This window comes from Hylobates moloch, unplaced genomic scaffold (assembly GCF_009828535.3).
Source record: "Hylobates moloch isolate HMO894 unplaced genomic scaffold, HMol_V3 SCAFFOLD_4, whole genome shotgun sequence".
NCBI classification, from domain to species: domain Eukaryota; kingdom Metazoa; phylum Chordata; class Mammalia; order Primates; family Hylobatidae; genus Hylobates; species Hylobates moloch.
The window spans coordinates 107,932,213-107,951,059 of record NW_026652279.1 but is presented as its reverse complement, the minus strand read 5'-3'; the positions used below and the strand labels follow the sequence as shown (position 1 = coordinate 107,951,059).

Here is an 18,847-nt window from a genome sequence, read left to right as displayed (position 1 = left end):
GTTTGCCAGTATTTGGTTGAAGATTTTTGCATCAGTGTTCATCAAGAATATTGGCTTGAAGTTTTGTTATTGTTGTTGTTGTTGTTGTTATGTCTCTGCCAGGTTTTGGTATCAGGATGATGCTGGCATCATTGAATCAGTTAGGGAGGAGCCCCTCCTCCTCAATTTTTTTGGAATAGTTTCAGCAGAAATAGTACAAGCTCTTCTTTGTACATCTGGTAGAATTCAGCTGTGAATCTGTGTGGCACTGGGCTTTTTTTGGTTGATGGGCTATTTATTACTGATTCAGTTTTGGAGCTCATTATTGGTCTGTTCAGGGAATCAATTTCTTCCTGGTTCAGTCTTGGGAGGATGTATGTGTCTGGGAATTTATCCATCTCTTCTAGGTTTTCAACTTTGTGTGCATAGAGGTGCCTTTAGTAGTTTCTGATGGTTATTTTTATTATTGTGGGGTCAGGAGTAACTTCCCCTTTGTCATTTCTAATTGTGTTTATTTGGATTTTCTTTTTCTTCTTCTTTATTAGTCTAGCTAGTGGCCCATATTACTAATTACCTTTTTCAAAAAATCAACTCCTGGATCTGCTGATCTTTTGAATTCTTTTTTGTGTCTCATTTTCTTTAGTTCAGCTCTGATGTTGGTTATTTCTTGTCTTCTGCTAGCTTTGGGGTGGGTTTACTCTTCCTTCTCTAATTCTTTCGGTTTTGATGTTAGGTTACTAATTTAACATCTTTCTAACTTTTTGATGTGGACATTTAGTGCTGTGAATTTCCTGCTTAACATTGCCTTAGATGTGTACCAGAGATTCTAATATGTTGTATTTTTATTCTCATTAATTTCAAAGTACTTCTTTTCTGCCTTAATTTCAGATTTACCCAAGAGTCATTCAGGAGCATGTTATTTAATTTTCATGTAATTGCATGGTATGAGTGATTTTAAAAGTCTTGACTTCTATTTTTATTGTACTGTGGTCCAAGATTGTGTTTGGTATAATTTTGATTATTGATATGGTTTGGCTGTGTCCTCACCCACATATCATCTTGAATTGTAGCTCCCATAATCCCCATGTGTCATGGGGGGATCTGGTGAGAAGTAAATGAACCATAGGGGTGAGTTTTTCTCGCGCTGTAAGTGAATAAGTCACATGAGAGCTGATGGTTTTATAAAGGGCAGTTCCCCTGCACATGCTTGCTTGCCGTCATGTAAGACGTGTCTTTGCTTCTCCTTTGCCTTCTGCCATGATTGTGAGACCTCCCCAGCCATGTGGAACTGTTAGTCCATTAAACCTCTTTTTCTTTATAAATTACCCAGTCTCAGGTGTTTCTTCATAGTAGTATGACAATGTACTAATACAATTATTTTGCATTTGCTGAGACTTGTTTTGTGTTCGATTACATGGTTGATTTTAGAGTATGTGTCATGTGGAAATGGGAAGAATTCTGTTGTTTTAGGAGTAGAGTTCTGTAAAGGTCCAGATCCATCTTTGTCTAATGTTGAATATCTTTGTTAATTTTCTGCCTTGATGATCTGTATAATGCTGTCAGTGGAGTGTTGATGTCTCCCACTATTCGTTGTGAGGGAGTCTCAGTCTTTTTGTAGGAATCTAATAATTTGCTTTATGAATCCGGCTGCTCCTGTATTGGGTGCATATATATTTAGGATAGTTACGTTTTCTTGTTGAATTGAGCCCTTTAACATTATGCAATGCCTTTCTTTGTCTTTTTTGATCTTTGTTGGTTTAAAGCCTGATTTGTCTGAAATTAGGGTTGCCTGAAATTAGGTCCATCTGGTCCTGGATTTTACTTTGTGTGGAAGTTTTTTGTTACTGATTTAATCTTATTACTTGTTAAATGTCTCCTCGGATTTTTATTTGTTCTTGAGTCTGTTTTGGTAATTTGTGTTTTTCTAGAAATGTTTCCATTTAATCTAGGTTATATAATTCATTGGGGTACAATTATTTATAGTATTCTCTTACAATCCCCTTTATTTCTGTAAGGCCAGTTGTAATATTTCAATTTTCATGACTACTGTTAGTTATTTGTACATTCTCTCTCTCTTTTTTACTTAGTCTAGCTAAGGATTTGTTTATTTTGTTAATCTTTACAAATAACCTACCTTTGTTTTCATTAATTTTCTCTACTGTTTTTCTATTCTCTATTTCATTTATCTCTGCTCTTATCATTATTGTTTTCTTCCTTCTGTTAGCTTTGGGTTTAGTTTGCTCTCTTTCTTCAAGTTCTTTAAGGTGTAAAGTTAAGTTCTTAATTTGAGATTTTTCTTCTCCACATACCCCTTTGCCACATGTACCTATAGCCTTCCCCCAACATTAACATCTTGTACACCATGTTGGTATATTTGTACAATCAATGAACCAACATTGGCACATCATTATCAACCCAAGTCCATAGTTTACATTATAGTTCACACCTTGTGTTATATATTCTATGGGTTTTCAAAATGCACAAGGAAATAGATTCACCATTACAGTATCATACAGAATCACTGCCCTAATAATCACCCGTGCTTCTCTTATTCATCCTTTCTTCCCTTCTGCCACAACCCTGAAAACCAGATACTTTTATTGCCTTTACGTTTTTGCCCTTTCCAGAATGTTTTGTCATTGTTGGTTTTGTTCCTTCCCTTCGTTACAGCCTTCTTTGTATTTAATTAATTTTCTGTAGTGTGCCACATTAATTCCCTCCTCACTTCCTTTTGTGTATGTTTTAATATGGTTTTTCAGTAGTAGTTACTATGGGATTGCACTTGGCATCCTAAATTTACAACAATCTAGTTTGGATTGACACCAAATTAACTCCAATGGCACACAAAATCTCTGTTCCTATACAGCTTCATCTCCCTTCTGTTTTGTCACAAATTAAATCTTTATACATTGTGTGTTCATTAATATACATTTATAATTATGTTTACACATTTGTCTTTTAAGTGATATAAAGAAGAAAAAGTAATACACACTGATAACCAAAATAATATTGACTTTTATATTTACCTATGTAGTTACCTTCATCAGAGTTCTTTATTTCTTCTTAAGACTTCGAGTTGCTGTCTAATGTTCTCTCACTGTAGCCTGAACAACTCTCTAGCATTTCTTATAGGGCAGGTGTACTGGCAACAAACGCCCTCAGCTTTTGCTTATTGGGGAATGTCTTAATTACTCCTTTGTTTTTGAAGGATAGATTTTCTGGGTATAGACTTTTGGTTGACAGATTGCTTTTCTTTCAGCACTATAAAGATGTCATCCCATTCCTTTCTTGCCTCCATAATTTCTGGCAACAAACTGGCTGTGAATTTCATTGTATAGCCCTTGTACATGACAAAACACTTCTTGATTGCTGCTGTCAAGATTCTTTCTTTGATTTTGGCTTTTGACAATTAGATTATACGTCTTATTGTGGATCTCTTGGCAATTATCCTTCTTGGAGTTGATTGAGCTTTCTGGATGTATAGATTTGTGCTTTTAATCAAATTTGGAATATTTTGGCCATATTTCTTCAAATATTTTTTCTGCCCTTTCCTCTCTCTCTCTCTCTCTCTCTCCTTTTTTCCAGAGATCCCATTAAATGTATGTTAGTACACTTGATGATGTTCCAGAGGTCCCTTAGGTTCTGTTCATTTTTCTTTATTTTTTTTCTTTCCGTTCTTCATACTTGATCATTTCAATTGACCTATTTACTAGTTCTATAATTCTTTATTCTGCCTAATCAATAGTTCTAGTATTGAAACTTTCTAGAGAATTTTTCAGTTTGGTAATGTAGTTTTCAGCTCCAGAATTGTTTTGTTTTGTTTTTTCTTTTGTCATTTCCATTTCTTTATTGAAATCTCTGTTCACACATTATTCTCCTTATTAAAATCTCTGTTCACACATTATTCTCTTTAGCTCTCTGTCCATAGTTTCATTTAGCAGTTTTAACATATTTAAGACAGCTTATTTAAAGTCCTTTTTCCAGTAAGTCCAATGTCTGTGCTTCCTCAGAAGTAGTTTCTAATCCTTTAGTAGTTCATAAGCATGATGATTGGCTTTTTATGCTCATGAATAAAATATGCCTCCCTCAAGCCTTTTTATGACATTGGCACTTTACCTATCTGACATGAAAAAATAGAGCTTCTGTTAGTTTCTTCTGTGAACAAGCCATATTTTTTGCATATTCCATAATTTTTGTTAAAAACTGGAACTGGACATCTTAATCATTATAATGTGTTAACTCTGGAAATCACATTTTTCCCTCTATTTGGGGTTTGTTTGTTGTTTTGGTTTCTATTTCTATTTTCATTCTGCCTGATCAAATCTACTATTGAAATCTTCCAGTGAGGTTTTCATTTCAGTTATTGTATTTTTCAGCTCCAGAATTTCTGTAGGCTTGGTATGAGCTATAGCTATTGGGTTGTTTAATAATTTTCTAAACTTTTTTGTGAAGTCTGTATTCTTCGTCATATATTTTCTTTAAAATCTCTGCTCCTTTAACTTACGTTCAGTTATTGTTTTGACAGAGATTTCCTTACACAACAGAAGACAGACAGAGGAGGAGAGAGAGAGAACTTCATCTTTTCAGATCAACTCTGTGCTAAGGCACTCCTTCAACGCTTAGCCAGACCATTTACAACCACCTTAGCCTTTACTTCCTGTTTGTACTGCATTTAGAGTTCAGCCAGATGTAAAAGCTTAGGGTCTTCTCAGGTCTTTTCTAAGAATGTGTCTAGCCCCAGCCATGCATTTGGCTTTCCAAATTTCCCAGTATATATGAATATTATTTTAATGCCCTAATTTTTAAAATAAACTCTCTGTAGCTTTTCCTATTTTTACAACTTTTCTATGAGTTAGAACTTATTTCAAAATAAAACTTAAAATAAAAAAGCATAGATTTTGAGGCCAAAAAGTTCTGGGTTCAAACCCAAGCTCTACAACTTGCTTACTGTGTGATCTTATACAAGTTACTTTCATTAAGCCTCAGTGTTCTTATCTGTAGGATAAAGATTATAATACTTACTTTACATAATTGTGTTTTAGGAGTAATGTGTGCTTGGCACATAGTGGATATTTAACAAATGATAACTAATATTATTGCTATTCATGATATTGAGCTTGTGTTCAGTGAAAAGCCATCCTAGTACTAGATTTGTCACAAAGCCAAAGATTGCTAATAACTTAAAAATACAATAAATCTGAATTCAAATTCTCTTGTGCTAATTAATACAAAAAGCACTGTGATTGACTTGAACTTCAGAGTCTTTTTAAACCAAAGACAAACTAGGAATATAGGTTTAGAGATGCAATTTGAATGTGTTCCTAAGAAATCTCTATTGTAATAGGAAAATTCCCCTCAATACCATGGAAACTAATCTATATTGGGAAATCTAAAGCAAAAATAATTGATAATACAGGAGGACACTGTCATTAAAAAGATCTAGCATACCTTCAGATTAAGTGCATTTCTTCCATATACTTGACAGTTTACTATGGCCAGGTTGGTCATGGCTGTTATTGTTTCATATCGTGTTGCTGCAACAGTCTTAAAACCTTCACCACGTACAACGTGTATCTCTGATTCTATTTTTTCAGTTTTGGTGAGACCTAAATAAACAAAACAAAACAAAACATAAAATTTAAATGTGTTATCACTTAGAATGAAAGTTAAGAGGTATTTTATCTTACGATAATATTGAGTTACCCAAGGGCTTAAGCGTACACATCCTCTGGCAGGGATTTCCCATAGCCTTCATCTACCCAAACTCAGTTAGTTCTGTTTGCCAAAGTGGGTGCTGTTTTGTTTTGTAATTTTAGATGCACCATTATCTTCCCCAAAGTAAACCATATGCTCATAGATTTCTATCTAGATAATTTAGATTCCATCAACATCAGTCTTTGTATACTATGTGTAAAAATGTTTTCTTAAAATTTACTATGAATTACATAAAGAACTTCTTGGCTCATAAAATTAATAAGCAACATCATGTAAGAATACCTCAGCAAGACATCAGCCTCACTTTTTCCTTAATATCACTTTGATGTATAATTCAAATGCCCTGTGTAATTAAACTCTTCCTTTAGTTTGTAGATCCCCCATAGGAAACAAACAAACATCTCAGGAGTAAGCCAAAAAAGACCATCTAAATTTAAATTTACTTTATTATGACCCTATGGGTTTCACTTTCCATCAAAAATGTCCTATGCAAGTATACACCAAATGTGGCAGGAAGGTATTTTAAAATGTTATACAATATATTTTACTTTTGCAGCCATTATTGCTGCATTGTTTGCAGAAACATATTTTAAAATGTCAGTAATTCTTATGCTACTGCTTTGATGAAAGAAAATAAGCATCCTAGAACAAAGAAAACAAAAAAAGGTTTTTAATTTCTAAAATAGAACCTCTGTGCCCATTTCAGATCAAGCGATGTGAAAGCTGACCATAGAGTAAAGAAAGATATATAATGTAGTATAGAGATGCCTTGGCTTGGTAGAAAGAATGGAGCAAGAAGGGAAAGAGAGTGAGTTAAGACATAAGTATGTGGCCTGCTCCCTGCTCTAAGCCCACGCAGTTGGTTGTTGAGTAGAAATGAGGAAGATGGAGATGAAGAGGAGGTGATCTCTCAAGAATCTGAGGATTCTTAAATTTTCTAAGGAGGAAACTACCAGAGAAGAAACTCAATAAAGCAAAAATGGCAGCATGACATGGAAGAGACCCGGAAGTTAATTTACATCATAGATAAGGATACAAAAGTTCTGGGAGGAATGGTGGGTTATGGTTAGAGTGTTCTGCTGTGTATAACCTCTTATTAAATGCAGCTATTTGAATTATTAATTTGGTATATTATTTTTATTGTTCTAGAATTTTATTTGACTCATTTTAAAAAACAAAAATACCAGTTCTGTGGTGAAATTCTCCAATGATCTCTTTGTTTTCTTGGACATAGTAATCATAGTTACTTTTAAATCCATTGGAAACTCTAATATCTGAATCAAATATAGGGCTGTTTTATTGCCTGTTTCTTTCTACTGTTTTTCAGATATTTTATTTTATTTTTTAGAATGTGTTGTAATTTTTTAAATTTAATGTTGGACTTCGAGGATGAACTATTTTAAGAAGTCCAGATAATATGCCCTCTCTCTCTTTCTCTCTCTCAACATGTTAGGTTTTCCTTGATTAGGCAGAAAACACCATTATCAAGGATTGGTTTGAGCTTTGCTAGGGCTTGGCTATTTTAGTTTTGTCCTCTTTCCTAGAACGTCATCTTTATTCCTAAAGAATGGAATTTCAACAGAAATTCCAATGTGTTTGCAAAGGCCCCAACACTTTGGCAGAGCTTGAACTCTATTATCCATCTTTTGTGCAGTCACAAAACTCTGTGATAAATTTCTTATCTTCTCAGGTGATGTTTTCTACTATGTTTCTTGGAGTCTTGTTCTATACATTCACAGCTTAGAAATCAGCTAGCACCCTTGGAGTTTGTATGCAGATTTTTTTTAAGAGACTGTGATATAGTTTGGATGTTGTCCTCTTTAAATCTCATGTTGAAATGTAAACCCCAATGTTGGATGTGGGTCCCAGAGGGAGGTGTTTGGGTCATGGGGGCAGATCTCCTATGGCTTGGTGCTGTCCTTGTGGTAGTGAGTGGAATTCTGATGTTGTTTAAAAGTGTGTGGCAGGCTGGGCGCGGTGGCTCACACCTGTAATCCCAGCACTTTGGGAGGCCGAGGCCAGTGGATCACAAGGTCAGTAGATCGAGACCATCCTGGCTAACACGGTGAAACCCCATCTCTACTAAAAATACAAAAAATTAGCTGGGCCTGGTGGCGGGTGCCTGTAGTCCTAGCTACTCGTGAGGCTGAGGCAGGAGAATGGCGCAAACCTGGGAGGTGGAGCTTGCAGTGAGCCGAGATCACGCCACTGCTCTCCAGCCTGGGCGACAGAGCGAGACTCTGTCTCAAAAAAAAAGTGTGTGGCAGGCCAGGTGCGGTGGCTCACATCTGTAATCCCAGCACTTTGGGAGGCCGAGGAGGATCACTAGAGGTTGGGAGTTTGAGACCAATCTGGTCAACATGGTGAAACCCTGTCTCTATGAAAAATACAAAAATTAGCTGGGCGTGGTGGTGCATGCCTGCAATCTCAGTTACTCAGGAGGCTGAGGCAGGAGAATCACTTGAACCTGGCAGGCGGAGGTTGCAGTGAGCTGAGATTGTGCCACTGCACTCCAGCCTGGGCAATAGAGTAAGACTCTGTCTCAAAAAATAAAAAAAAGTGTGTGGCACCTCTTCTTCACTCTCTCTTGCTTCTGCTTCTGCTTTTGCAGTGTGTTATACCTGCTCTTGTTTTGCCTTCTGCCATGAGTAAAAGCTCAGAGGCCTCCCCGAAAGCCAAGGGAATGCCATAACTATGCTTGTATAGCCTTCAGAACTGTAAACCAATTAAATCTCTTTTCTCTATACATTACTCAGTCTTGGATTTTTCTTTGTAGTAATGCAAGAACAAACTAACACATAAAATTGGTACTGAGGAGAAGGGCATTGCATAAAGATACACGAAAATGTGGAAGCCACTTTGGAACCAGGTAACAGGCAGAGGTTGGAAGAGTTTCTAGGGCTCAGAAGAAGACAGGATGATGAGGGAAAGTTTGGAACGTCTCAGAGACTGGGTAAACAGCATGACCAAAATGTTGATATTTATATTGACAGTGAAGTCCGGGCTGCCAAGGTCTCAGATTGAAATGAGGAACTTATTTGGAACTGGAGCAAAAGTCACCCATGTTACACCTTAGCAAAGAGCTTGGCTAAATTCTATTCATGCCCTAATGATCTGTGGAAGTCTGAACTTCAGAGTGATGACTTGGGGTATCTGATAGAAGAAATTTCTAAGCAGCAAAGCATTCAAGATTTGGCCTGGCTGCTTGTAACAGCCTATGCTCAGATGTGGGAGCAAAGCAATGACAAAGTTGAAATTTATATTCAAAAGGGAAGCAGATTGTAAAAGTTTGGAAAATTTGCAGCCTGGCCATATAGCATGGAAAGAAAAAGCTTTGGGAGAGGGATTCCAGCAGGCTATAGAGTAACCATTTTCTAGAGAGATCTGAATAACTAAAAAGGATCCAAATATGAATAGCCAAGAGGAACAAGGCCTCAAAGACATTTCAGAGACCATTGTGGCAGCCCCTCCCATAGAATATCAGACTCCAAGTTCTTTGGCTTTTAGGATCTTGGACCTACACCAGTGGTTTGCCAGGGGCTTTTAGGCCTTTAGCCATAGACTGAAAGCTACATAGTCGGCTTCCCTACTTTTGAGGTTTTGGGATTCAGACTGAGTCACTACTGGCTTCCTTACTCCTCAGTTAGCAGACGGTCTATCATGGGACTTTACCTTTTGATGGCATGAGTCAATTCTCCTTAATAAACTCCCTTTCATATATACATATATCCTATTAGTTCTGTCCCTCTAGAGAACCCAAACTAATACAAAGGGACATGCCTTGTCTCACATGAGACTTTGCACTTTTGAATGATGCTGAAATGAGTTGAGACTTTTCAGGAACTATTGGCAGGTGATGATTGTATTTTGCAATGTGAGAAGAACATGATATTTGAGGGGCCAGAGGTGGAGTGATATAGTTTGGATGTTGTCCTCTCTAAATCTCATTTGAAACGTAATTCCCAGTGTTGGACATGGGGCCTGGTGGGAGGTGTCTGGTTCATGCGAGTGGATCCCTCATGGCTTCGTGCTGCCCTCATGATAGTGAGTTCTTATAAGATCTGGCTGTTTTAAAGTTTGTGGCACCTGTACCCCACACCACTCTCTCTCTTGCTCCCGCTCTCATCATGTGATGTTCAAGCTCCCACTTTGCTGTATACTATGAGTAAAAGCTCCCTGAGGCCCTCACCAGTAGCAGATACCAGCACCACACTTCTTGTATGGTCTGCAGAACTGTGAGCCAATTAAATCTTTTTTCCCTATAAATTATCCAGTCTCAGGTATTTCTTTATAGCAATGCAAGAATGGCCTAACACAGACTGAGTCTCACTCTGTTACCCAGGTGGGCCTCGAACTCCTGGGCTAAAGTGATACTCCACCTCAGCCGCTCAAGAACTGAGACTACAGCTACACTCCACTGTGCCCAGCTTGTATGCGGAATTTTTGATTCACCTTCCTTCAATTCTTTCCTCACCAAGATTTTCTCCCTCAAGTCCCAAGTACATTGGCTGCTCTGAAGTCTGACTGCTAGCTCCTCAATCCACTAAAACCACCACATTCTACTTGTAACCCATTCTCCCACACCACAAACACCCTCAGGCAAAAGCCAAGGTAAAGGCAGAGCTTCCCTTCTTTCAGGAATGGTAATGTCCACATTGGTTACTGTCCAGTTCTACTCAAGTCACACTCACATTGGTTACTGTCCAGTTCCTTCAATAGCTACTTTATATATTTTTAGCAGCTTTAATAGTCAATTTTGGTAAGGCTAGTCCAATACAAACTACTTAGTAATGGAAAAAAAACCCAGAAATCACCAGGTTATTTAAAAATGTGTCCAGTAATTCTAATACCGAATAATTCTGTGGATATGTTTCTACTGCTTATTGTTTCGGCTAGTTTTCATTCATTTTGTCTTTCTCTTTGTGTGCCTGGTAATTGTGAATTATTTACCACACACTATATTTGAGAGATTGTTTGTAGACATAATGTAACATCTAGGATGGTGTAATCTTTCTTCAAAGATATTTTTCATTTTCATTTGTTTCATTTGCCTGGCACATGGCAAATAGTTAATTCATATTTTTGTATGTCTGTCCACCCCACCCAGATTAAGAGTACATCAGCTTTTATATTCTCAACATCAATATGTTTGGTTCATAGTCAATATATTAAAAATAGCTGCTCTGTAAATGACTTAAGGAGCTGAAAATGAGGTAAGACATACATGTGTTATGCATGTGTGAATCACACACATAAACACTCAAAATCACTCATAACTTTCTAGAGATATAATCTTATATACAGTTTCTAAAAGAATTGTATAAATCTAGCATTTACCTTCAGGTGGATTTGGTGGGATTTGCTTTGGGACACTTTCTACATTTTCATTTTCTGTTAGAAGAGTTTCTAGAAAAATGAAAAACAAATGGGATGACTTTGGATACTTGTAAAAATTCACTTGAGTGAATGACTTCAATATAATTGTTCATCATTTAATGGATTCCAATCATCCATGAAAATGTATTCATGAAGGCATCTATCAGCATTGGCATTCTACTTCTGAAGTTCTTCTAGATCACCTTTTGAATGATTGTGTATTCTCACTGCTTCTTTATATTAGCTTTTCTGATCCTTTGAATTCCCTTGTTGGTTCCCATCATCACCATCTGAATGGAGTACCCAGTCTGGCCTTGGCAGATCCGCAAGGTCAGGACTTCTGTTATTGACCTACAGCTCAAGTATTACATGTATGGATAAAAGGTGATTCCACCTTCCCACTCTGCAAACCCAAAGGGGGAGGGGTACCATTAGCTTATATGCCTTCTCTCCTCTTTGCTCTACTTGACTCTATAATTATACCATGTTCAGATTGTATTTACCTATCACAGACTGCCTGTGAGGTTTTCTTGGTAAAACTGGTGTTGGCAAGGAAACAAAACCTGGAAATTGAGTAACTCTTAGTGTCAATGTAGCAGTTGGTTTAAAATGTTCAGGCCACTTTCCTTCTGGTTTCATAGATACAGTCGTAGGTTGAGGGCTTGGCACTGTTGCACTTAAGTCTCTCGAGATGTGCTGATAAGCATAGCCTGGACTCTCTGGTAAAGGTTGATGCTTAGGGTGCACTTTCTCAAGTTTGTGAGTGATAACTGAGCCAGGAGTACTTTCAGGTTTGGAAAACTTGGAAGAAAGAATTAAAACGTTTTCTAGGCTTTTTTCAGTATAAACATCTTTCACAGTTTTCAACTTTCTTGAACTTTCCATTTTGTTTGTTTGTTTCCCAAAAATTCGAGTAGAAGCTGAATGACAACGTGGAAAAAATATGGAACCAGTAGCAGAATCTGGAATCTGCTCATAGACATGCTTAGTAGATTTCTGGGGTGATGAAATTGCAGTCACTCTTTCTTGTACACAGTGATCAAGAAAGATATTTTGGATATTGATAGGTGTTAGTGACTGATTTCTGAAAACATCAGGAAAACGAGTTTTATCTGTTTTAATGGAAGTGGTTTCATCTTCAGTGAATGCTACATGTAGTGACTCAGTTTTACCAGTTTTGGCTAAACCAAGAGAAAAAAAGAAAAATTAAATTATATTTATCAATATTTCACAGACAAAATATCTTAGCATTCACAACTTTTCTTTACTCACTCACCCCTTTCTCACCTTCTAAAAATGTTTCTGTATACACTTGCTCAGCTACCAGGATGTGTGTTGACATGACTGGTATAAAGTTTGAGTGAGCAACTGGAGAAGTGAAAAGGCTAAATTGTATTAGATTTTAAAAGGGTAGAGAGCTATTCTTGGAGGAACAGAATTGGTAGAGAGAAGGGGAGATATAAGCTCCAATAATAGACTAGATTTTTGAGAGGTTATCACTAAAACTCTGGCAATAGGGATGGATACAACTGATGAAGTTTTGCTATTTATCATACATCATTAGCTCTCCCTCATTTGAAATTTCCTTGGCCAAAGATTTACTTTTCTTTTAAATGCCAGACATCAGACCAATGTGTCTTTTGAAGATGATAACAATCTGATAGGGGTTACAGGTGCCATAAGCTCATTTAGGTTATAACAATAAGTATTCTTTTCTATCTTACGTCCAGAAAATGCACTGAGCTTGCATTCTTAGGCAGGAATCATATATGCCTTTTCTTTCCTATGCAACAGAATGTGAAATGACATTTTTCTGTTCTCTCAGCTGAGTGCAATAAATGATGAGGATCTGTACATTCAAATGAGGAGATACTAGATTCATTAAGGCAAAATTTGCCAAGGGGTGGCCAAAATAACTCCTTCAACCCTTCACCCTTTACCCATCTGTTGTCTATATGGGATTGCTGGAGACTGATCTGAGTTTGGAGAGAGTATTTCTTCTGAACAGAGCTATTGGAGTTCTATGCATTTCCCTGATTTTTCCCTCCCCATGGAGGGTGTAGGAGGGATGATGTCCCCTATCTCAAACCAAGTGAGGGAGACTTTTTATAGAGAAGAGGAATATATGCCACAAGGAGAAAGTAAAATCTCACTCTTCCCCTATCCACCTCCCGCACTGATACTTGCAGAACAACAAAATGTATTGGTTTACCTAGTGCTGTTTCCTGATCAGAGTAATATAAGAGAATCATTTTAACTACTTGACTTGTATCTCCTGACATTTCCATGGGGTACAAGACTGATGCTGATTCTCACTTTAATTTTTAACTTTTTAACAACTTAACTCTTCCCCACACCTTGCCCCACTTATAGAGGAACCAAAAACTATAATATGAGTTGAGAAAGAGAGTAGGGCCAGGCACAGTAGGTCGTGCCTGTAATCCCAGCACTTTGGGATGCTGAGATAGGAGGATCGCTTGAGGCCAGGAGTTCAAGACTAGCCTGGGCAACATGGCAATACTCCTATCCCTACAAAAAAAAAAAATTGCCTAGTGTGGCAGCATGCTTCTGTAGTCCCAGATACTCAGAAGGCTGAGGTGGGAGGGTACCATGAGCCCAGGAGATTGAGGCTGCAGGGAGCCATGATTGTACCACTGCACTCCAACTTGGGTGACGGAGTGAGACCCTGTCAAAAAAAAGAAAAAAGAAAAATGAAAAGAATAGAAAAAGAGAGTAAAAAAATAGGGTTGAAGAACTGATCAGGCCTCTCCTTCCCTTGGCTTGTGTAAGAATTAGCAGGCCTAGGTTGAACTGGGAGAAGGGGCACAGCCTGATTGTATACTATATGGAAGTACTAATTTAGATGAAACAAGTAATTTAATATCTGAAAATGAGATAGAGCTAATTGACAAAACTGACTAGAAAAGCTTTTAGAGAGATACATGTGCCACATGAGTTTGAAGGGCAGTAGTAAGAAAATAATGTTTGCTTCCCACTTAAGTGGAACTAATTAAAGCTAACTGATTCAATAAAATAGCTACACCAATATATTTAAGTTCATTTTCTCTCTATTAAAACAAAACACATTAACACAGCAAACACTTCAATAGACTCCAGAACTCCTTCCAGCTACCACCATCTCACCATATTTATCCTTCCCTTTAATGGCAAACTGGAGTAATTTATACTCATTAGTTTGATTTCCTCTCCCACCGGTGGAAGAGTCTCAGTACTCAGGCTCACACATAGAGAACAGGACATCTCCTCCTCCTCCACACACCCACTTCTGCTGCTGCTACTGAAGGCTGGGGCGGGTGATCCAGAGACCTGCCTGACTGAGGCTCTAAGTAGCGACTACAACCTCACAGTGTAACATGGCCTGCATGCCTGGGATCTGGAGTGAAAGCAAGGTTCTTCCTCCCTGTCACATGGCACTATAGCACTGCTGCTGCAGAGAGCAGAAGAACCTGAGAACAGCCTGTCTGGAGCTGTAGGTGGTGACCCGTAGCACAGCCACCACCAACACCAGCCCATAGCATGCAGGACCCAGAGGGTCATTCACCACCTCTACTGCCATGACCCATAGCACAATTGTTTCCCAGTGACATGAGAACCTGTTCAGTCACCTAGCCCACTGCTGCCACTACCAGCATCCATGCAAACCACCTAAGGCCCAGGAACTGGCCCACCAGTAACTGCCAACACAGGTGCCAGCATACACCACTCTGGGGCACAAAGATAGGGAGAGTCAGCCTACTCCTGCCACCCTTGGGGACTGTCCCCAGCACAACTTCACCACAGCCTTCACTAATAATTGCAGCCTAATCCTCTAAGGAAATCACAGAAAGTATTAATGCTATTTATAGCCAAAGAAATCATACAGAGACTACACTACTACATGTACCCAGAATCAAAGCCAAAGTGCCCTACCCAACCAACACCACAGACACATCTTCAGAAAAAAAAGTCCTACCCTATGGAGTGAATTAAAAAATAGGAAGATGCAACTGTTACACCAGATACACAGATATCGATATAAAGACACAGAAAACATCAAAATACAAGGAAATATGAAACCTCCAAAGGAAAACAATAATTCTCCAGTAATAGATCTTAATCAAAAAGAAGTTGCTGAAATCCCAGAAAAATAATTCAAAATTTCAATTTTAAAGAAACTCAGTTAGATACAAGAGAATTCTGGAAAATACAAACAATTCAGAAGAAGAATTCAGGATATGAATGAGAAATCTACCAAAGAGATAGATAGATATTTTTAAGAAAGAACCAAATAGAAATTCTGGAGCTGAAGAATTAATTGAAGAAAATATAAAATATATTTGAAAGCTCCAATAATAGACAAGATCAGGCAGAAGAAACAAACTCAGAACTTGACGACACGTCTTTTGAAATAATCCAGTCAGACAAAAATAAAGAAAAAGAACCTAAAAGAATCCACAAAGGCTTTGTGATATTTGGGACAACATAATGTGATCAAATATTCAAATTATTGGTATCCCAGGGGCAAAGAGACAAAGGAAGGACTATAAAACCTATGTAATTAAATAATAGAAGAAAACTTCCCAAGTCTAGCAAGAATTTTAGACATTCACATTCAGATATAGGAGCTTCAGTAATCCCTAGGCAAACACAATGCAAAAATGTCTTCCCCGTGGCACATTACAGTGAGACTGCCTAAAGTCAAAGATAAAAAGCATACCTTTTAAAAACCAAGAGAAAAGCATCTGGTCACCAATAAAGAAACCCCATCAGACTAACAGTGGATTTCTGTGGGGTTTTTTTGTTTTTTGTTTTTGTTGTTGTCATTTTGTTTTTGTTTTTGAGACAAGGTCTTGCTCTGTCGCCCAGGCTGGAGTGTAGTGGCACATTCTCGGCCCACTGCAACCTCCGCTTCCCACGTTCAAGCAATTCTCTTGCCTCAGCCTCCCAAGTAGCTGGGATTACAGGCCCACACCACCATGCCCAGCTGATTTTTGTATTTTTTTTAGTAGAGACGGGGTTTCACCATGTTGGCCTGGGTGGTCTCGAACTCCTGACCTTATGATCCACCCACCTCGGCCTCCCAAAGTACTGGGATTACAGGCGTGAGCCACTGTGCCTGGCCTTAACAGTGGATTTCTTAGCAGAAACTTCACAGGCTAGAAGAGAATGAGGTGATATATTCAAAGTGCTGAAATTAAAAAAAAACAAAACTGTCAGCCAAGAAGAGTCTATCCAGCAAAATTATCCTTCATAGATGGAGGAAAAATAAAGTATTTCCCAGACAAGCAAATGCTTAGGGAATTTGTTACAACCAAGAGTGACTCTACAAGAAATGCTCAATGGAACAGAATACAGAATCCTGAAATAAAGTTACATACTTACAGCCAACTGATCTTCAACCACACTGACAAGAACTGACACTGGGGAAAGGACACCATCTTTAATAAATAGTGTTAGGAAAACTGGACAGCCATATTCAAAAGAATGAAACTGGATCCCTATCTCTTACCATATACAACAATCAACTCAAAATGGATTACAGAGTTAAACTTAAGACCCAAAACTATAAAAATACTACAAGAAGACCTAGGTAAAACTCTCCTCGACACTGGTCTAGGAAAATAATTTATGACTAAGACCTTGTTGAGTGGGAGAAAATATTTGCAAACTATCCATACAACAAGGTACAACATCTAGAATATACAAGGACCTCAAACAACTCAACAGGAAAAAAAAAATCCCCTTAGAAAACAAAAAATCCCCTTAGGCATGACATGAATAGACATTTCTGAAAAGAAGACACACAAATGGCCAACACTTATATTTAAAAATGCTCAATATCACTAATCATTAGAGAAATACAAGTTAAACCACAATGAAATATTATCTTACCCTAGTCAGAATGGCTGTTATTAAAAAGATAAAAAATAACAGATGTTAGTGAGGATGCAGAGAAAAAGAAACCCTGAAGGTGTGTGTTCTCATCAGCTGTCCACTGTACGCCCGACAACCATCCACTCCCAGTAAAATCTCAGCCTGGCCATTCCATGTTGCTCTAGGGGTCTGCTTTGGCAACCCCAAACAAATAAACTATATTGAAAACGTCTAAGGCCTGAGATGGGTTCTGGAAATCTTCAGTCCTCCACAGTCATTCACACCAATGTCCCTTTCTTTCTTCCAACAGACCCCCACTCCCCAGCAGCAATGGGTTAACCTCTGCTGACTCAGAACCAAGTCTTGAACTTGAAGACAAAATTTGAACTTTGATCCATATGGCACTTGAGAGACAGCAAAATATCACAGTCCCATATACTTATGAACCCCTCTCTTCAAACCCAATGTCATGAAAACAAAATGGGAAAACAAATTAAAAAAAGTTTTTTCCCTGATTATCACTGCCATCGTCCTAGTCTTCAGAGTTAATTTCCCATTGGTTTTCTGATATTGTCATACCATGTTTTCGCTGAATTAATAGAATCGGTATTAATTCAGATTTCTTAGTTTGGGATATAAAAATCTAAGTGAACAGGATCTACTTTACCTCACCTTTTTGTGTGATGACTCATTACTTTCCAATATGAAGCCTTATTTACTGCAATTATTTCTGACAACCAAAAAGGCCCAATTGATCAAGTACGACTTCATTTTCATATGTTCATCATGCTATGTGGAAAATCTTATCAACCAATTCAAATCATTTTTTTCTTTCAAAGTCTACCTTAAACCCTATGCAATCCATCCTTCTTTGATAATACAACAAATATTTATTGTTCTCATCAATTCATTCAATAAACATTTAACACCTACCATGTGCCAGCTGTACACATAGTGCTGGGGGTACAGTGATATAACACAAACCTCACTACCAACAAATATCTCACAATTTAGTATAGAAACTAGGCAAGTAAATAGTTATAATAAGTGGTGCATAGGAGTAAGTATGGAATACTATGGGAGAAAAGAAAACGGCAGTCTTATTGGGTGGAGAAGTGATGCTTAAAGAAATCTTCCCAATATGAAGGGTGAGCCAAAGCAGGGTGTGGTGTCACCTCACCTGGGAAGCACAAGGGGTCCGGGAACTCCCAACCCTAGCCAAGGGAAGCCATGAGGGACTGTGTCATGAGGAACGGTGCACTCCAACCCGAAAACTATGCTTTTCCCATCGTCTTCACAACTCCTAGACCAGGAGATTCCCTCAGGTGCCCACGCCACCAGGGCCCTGGGTTTCAAGCACAAAACTGGGTGGCCATGTGGGCAGACATCGAGCTAGCTGCTGGATTTTTTTTTTTTTTTCATACCCCAGTGGTGCCTGGAATGCCAGCGAGATAGAACTGTTCACTCCCCTGGAAAGGGGCCTGAAGCCAGGGAGCCAAGTGGTCTAGCTCAGTGGATCCCACCCCCAAGGAGCTGAGCAAGCTAAGATCCACTGGCTTGAAATTCTCACTGCCAGCACAGCAGTCTGAAGTTGACCTGGGACACAAGCTTGGTGGGGGAGGGGCGTCTGCCATTACTGAGGCTTAAGTAGGCAGTTTTCCCTGCACAGTGTATACAAAGCCACCAGGAAGTTCAAACTGGGCGGAGCCCACTGCAGCTAAGCAAAACTGTGGTAGCCAGACTGCCTCTCTAGATTCCTCCTCTCTGGGCAGGGCATCTCTGAAAGAAAGGCAGCAGCCCAAGTCAGGGGCTTATAGAGAAAATTCCTTTCTCCCTGGGACAGAGCACCTGGGGGAAGGGGCAGCCGTGGGTGCAGCTTCAGCAGACTTAAATATTCCTGTCT

The 18,847-nt window shown here is 38.5% G+C and overlaps 1 protein-coding gene and 1 non-coding gene across 2 annotated transcripts in view; one reads left to right on the top strand and one right to left on the bottom strand.

Moving 5' to 3' along the window:
• Positions 1–18,847, bottom strand: part of LRRC63 (leucine rich repeat containing 63) — a 66,035-nt gene that overhangs the window by 39,924 nt on the left and 7,264 nt on the right. Inside the window, exons 2-4 of the mRNA XM_032150841.2 lie at positions 11,574–12,251; positions 11,032–11,100; positions 5,428–5,585 (exon numbers count right to left, since the gene is read on the bottom strand). Coding sequence (XP_032006732.1) covers positions 5,428–5,585; positions 11,032–11,100; positions 11,574–12,251 — 905 coding nt within the window. The remainder of the gene's footprint in view (positions 1–5,427; positions 5,586–11,031; positions 11,101–11,573; positions 12,252–18,847) is intronic.
• LOC116467715 (small nucleolar RNA U13) lies at positions 4,002–4,105 on the top strand. Its single transcript, XR_004247921.1, has one exon. It is a non-coding gene; the product is annotated as a small nucleolar RNA U13 (small nucleolar RNA).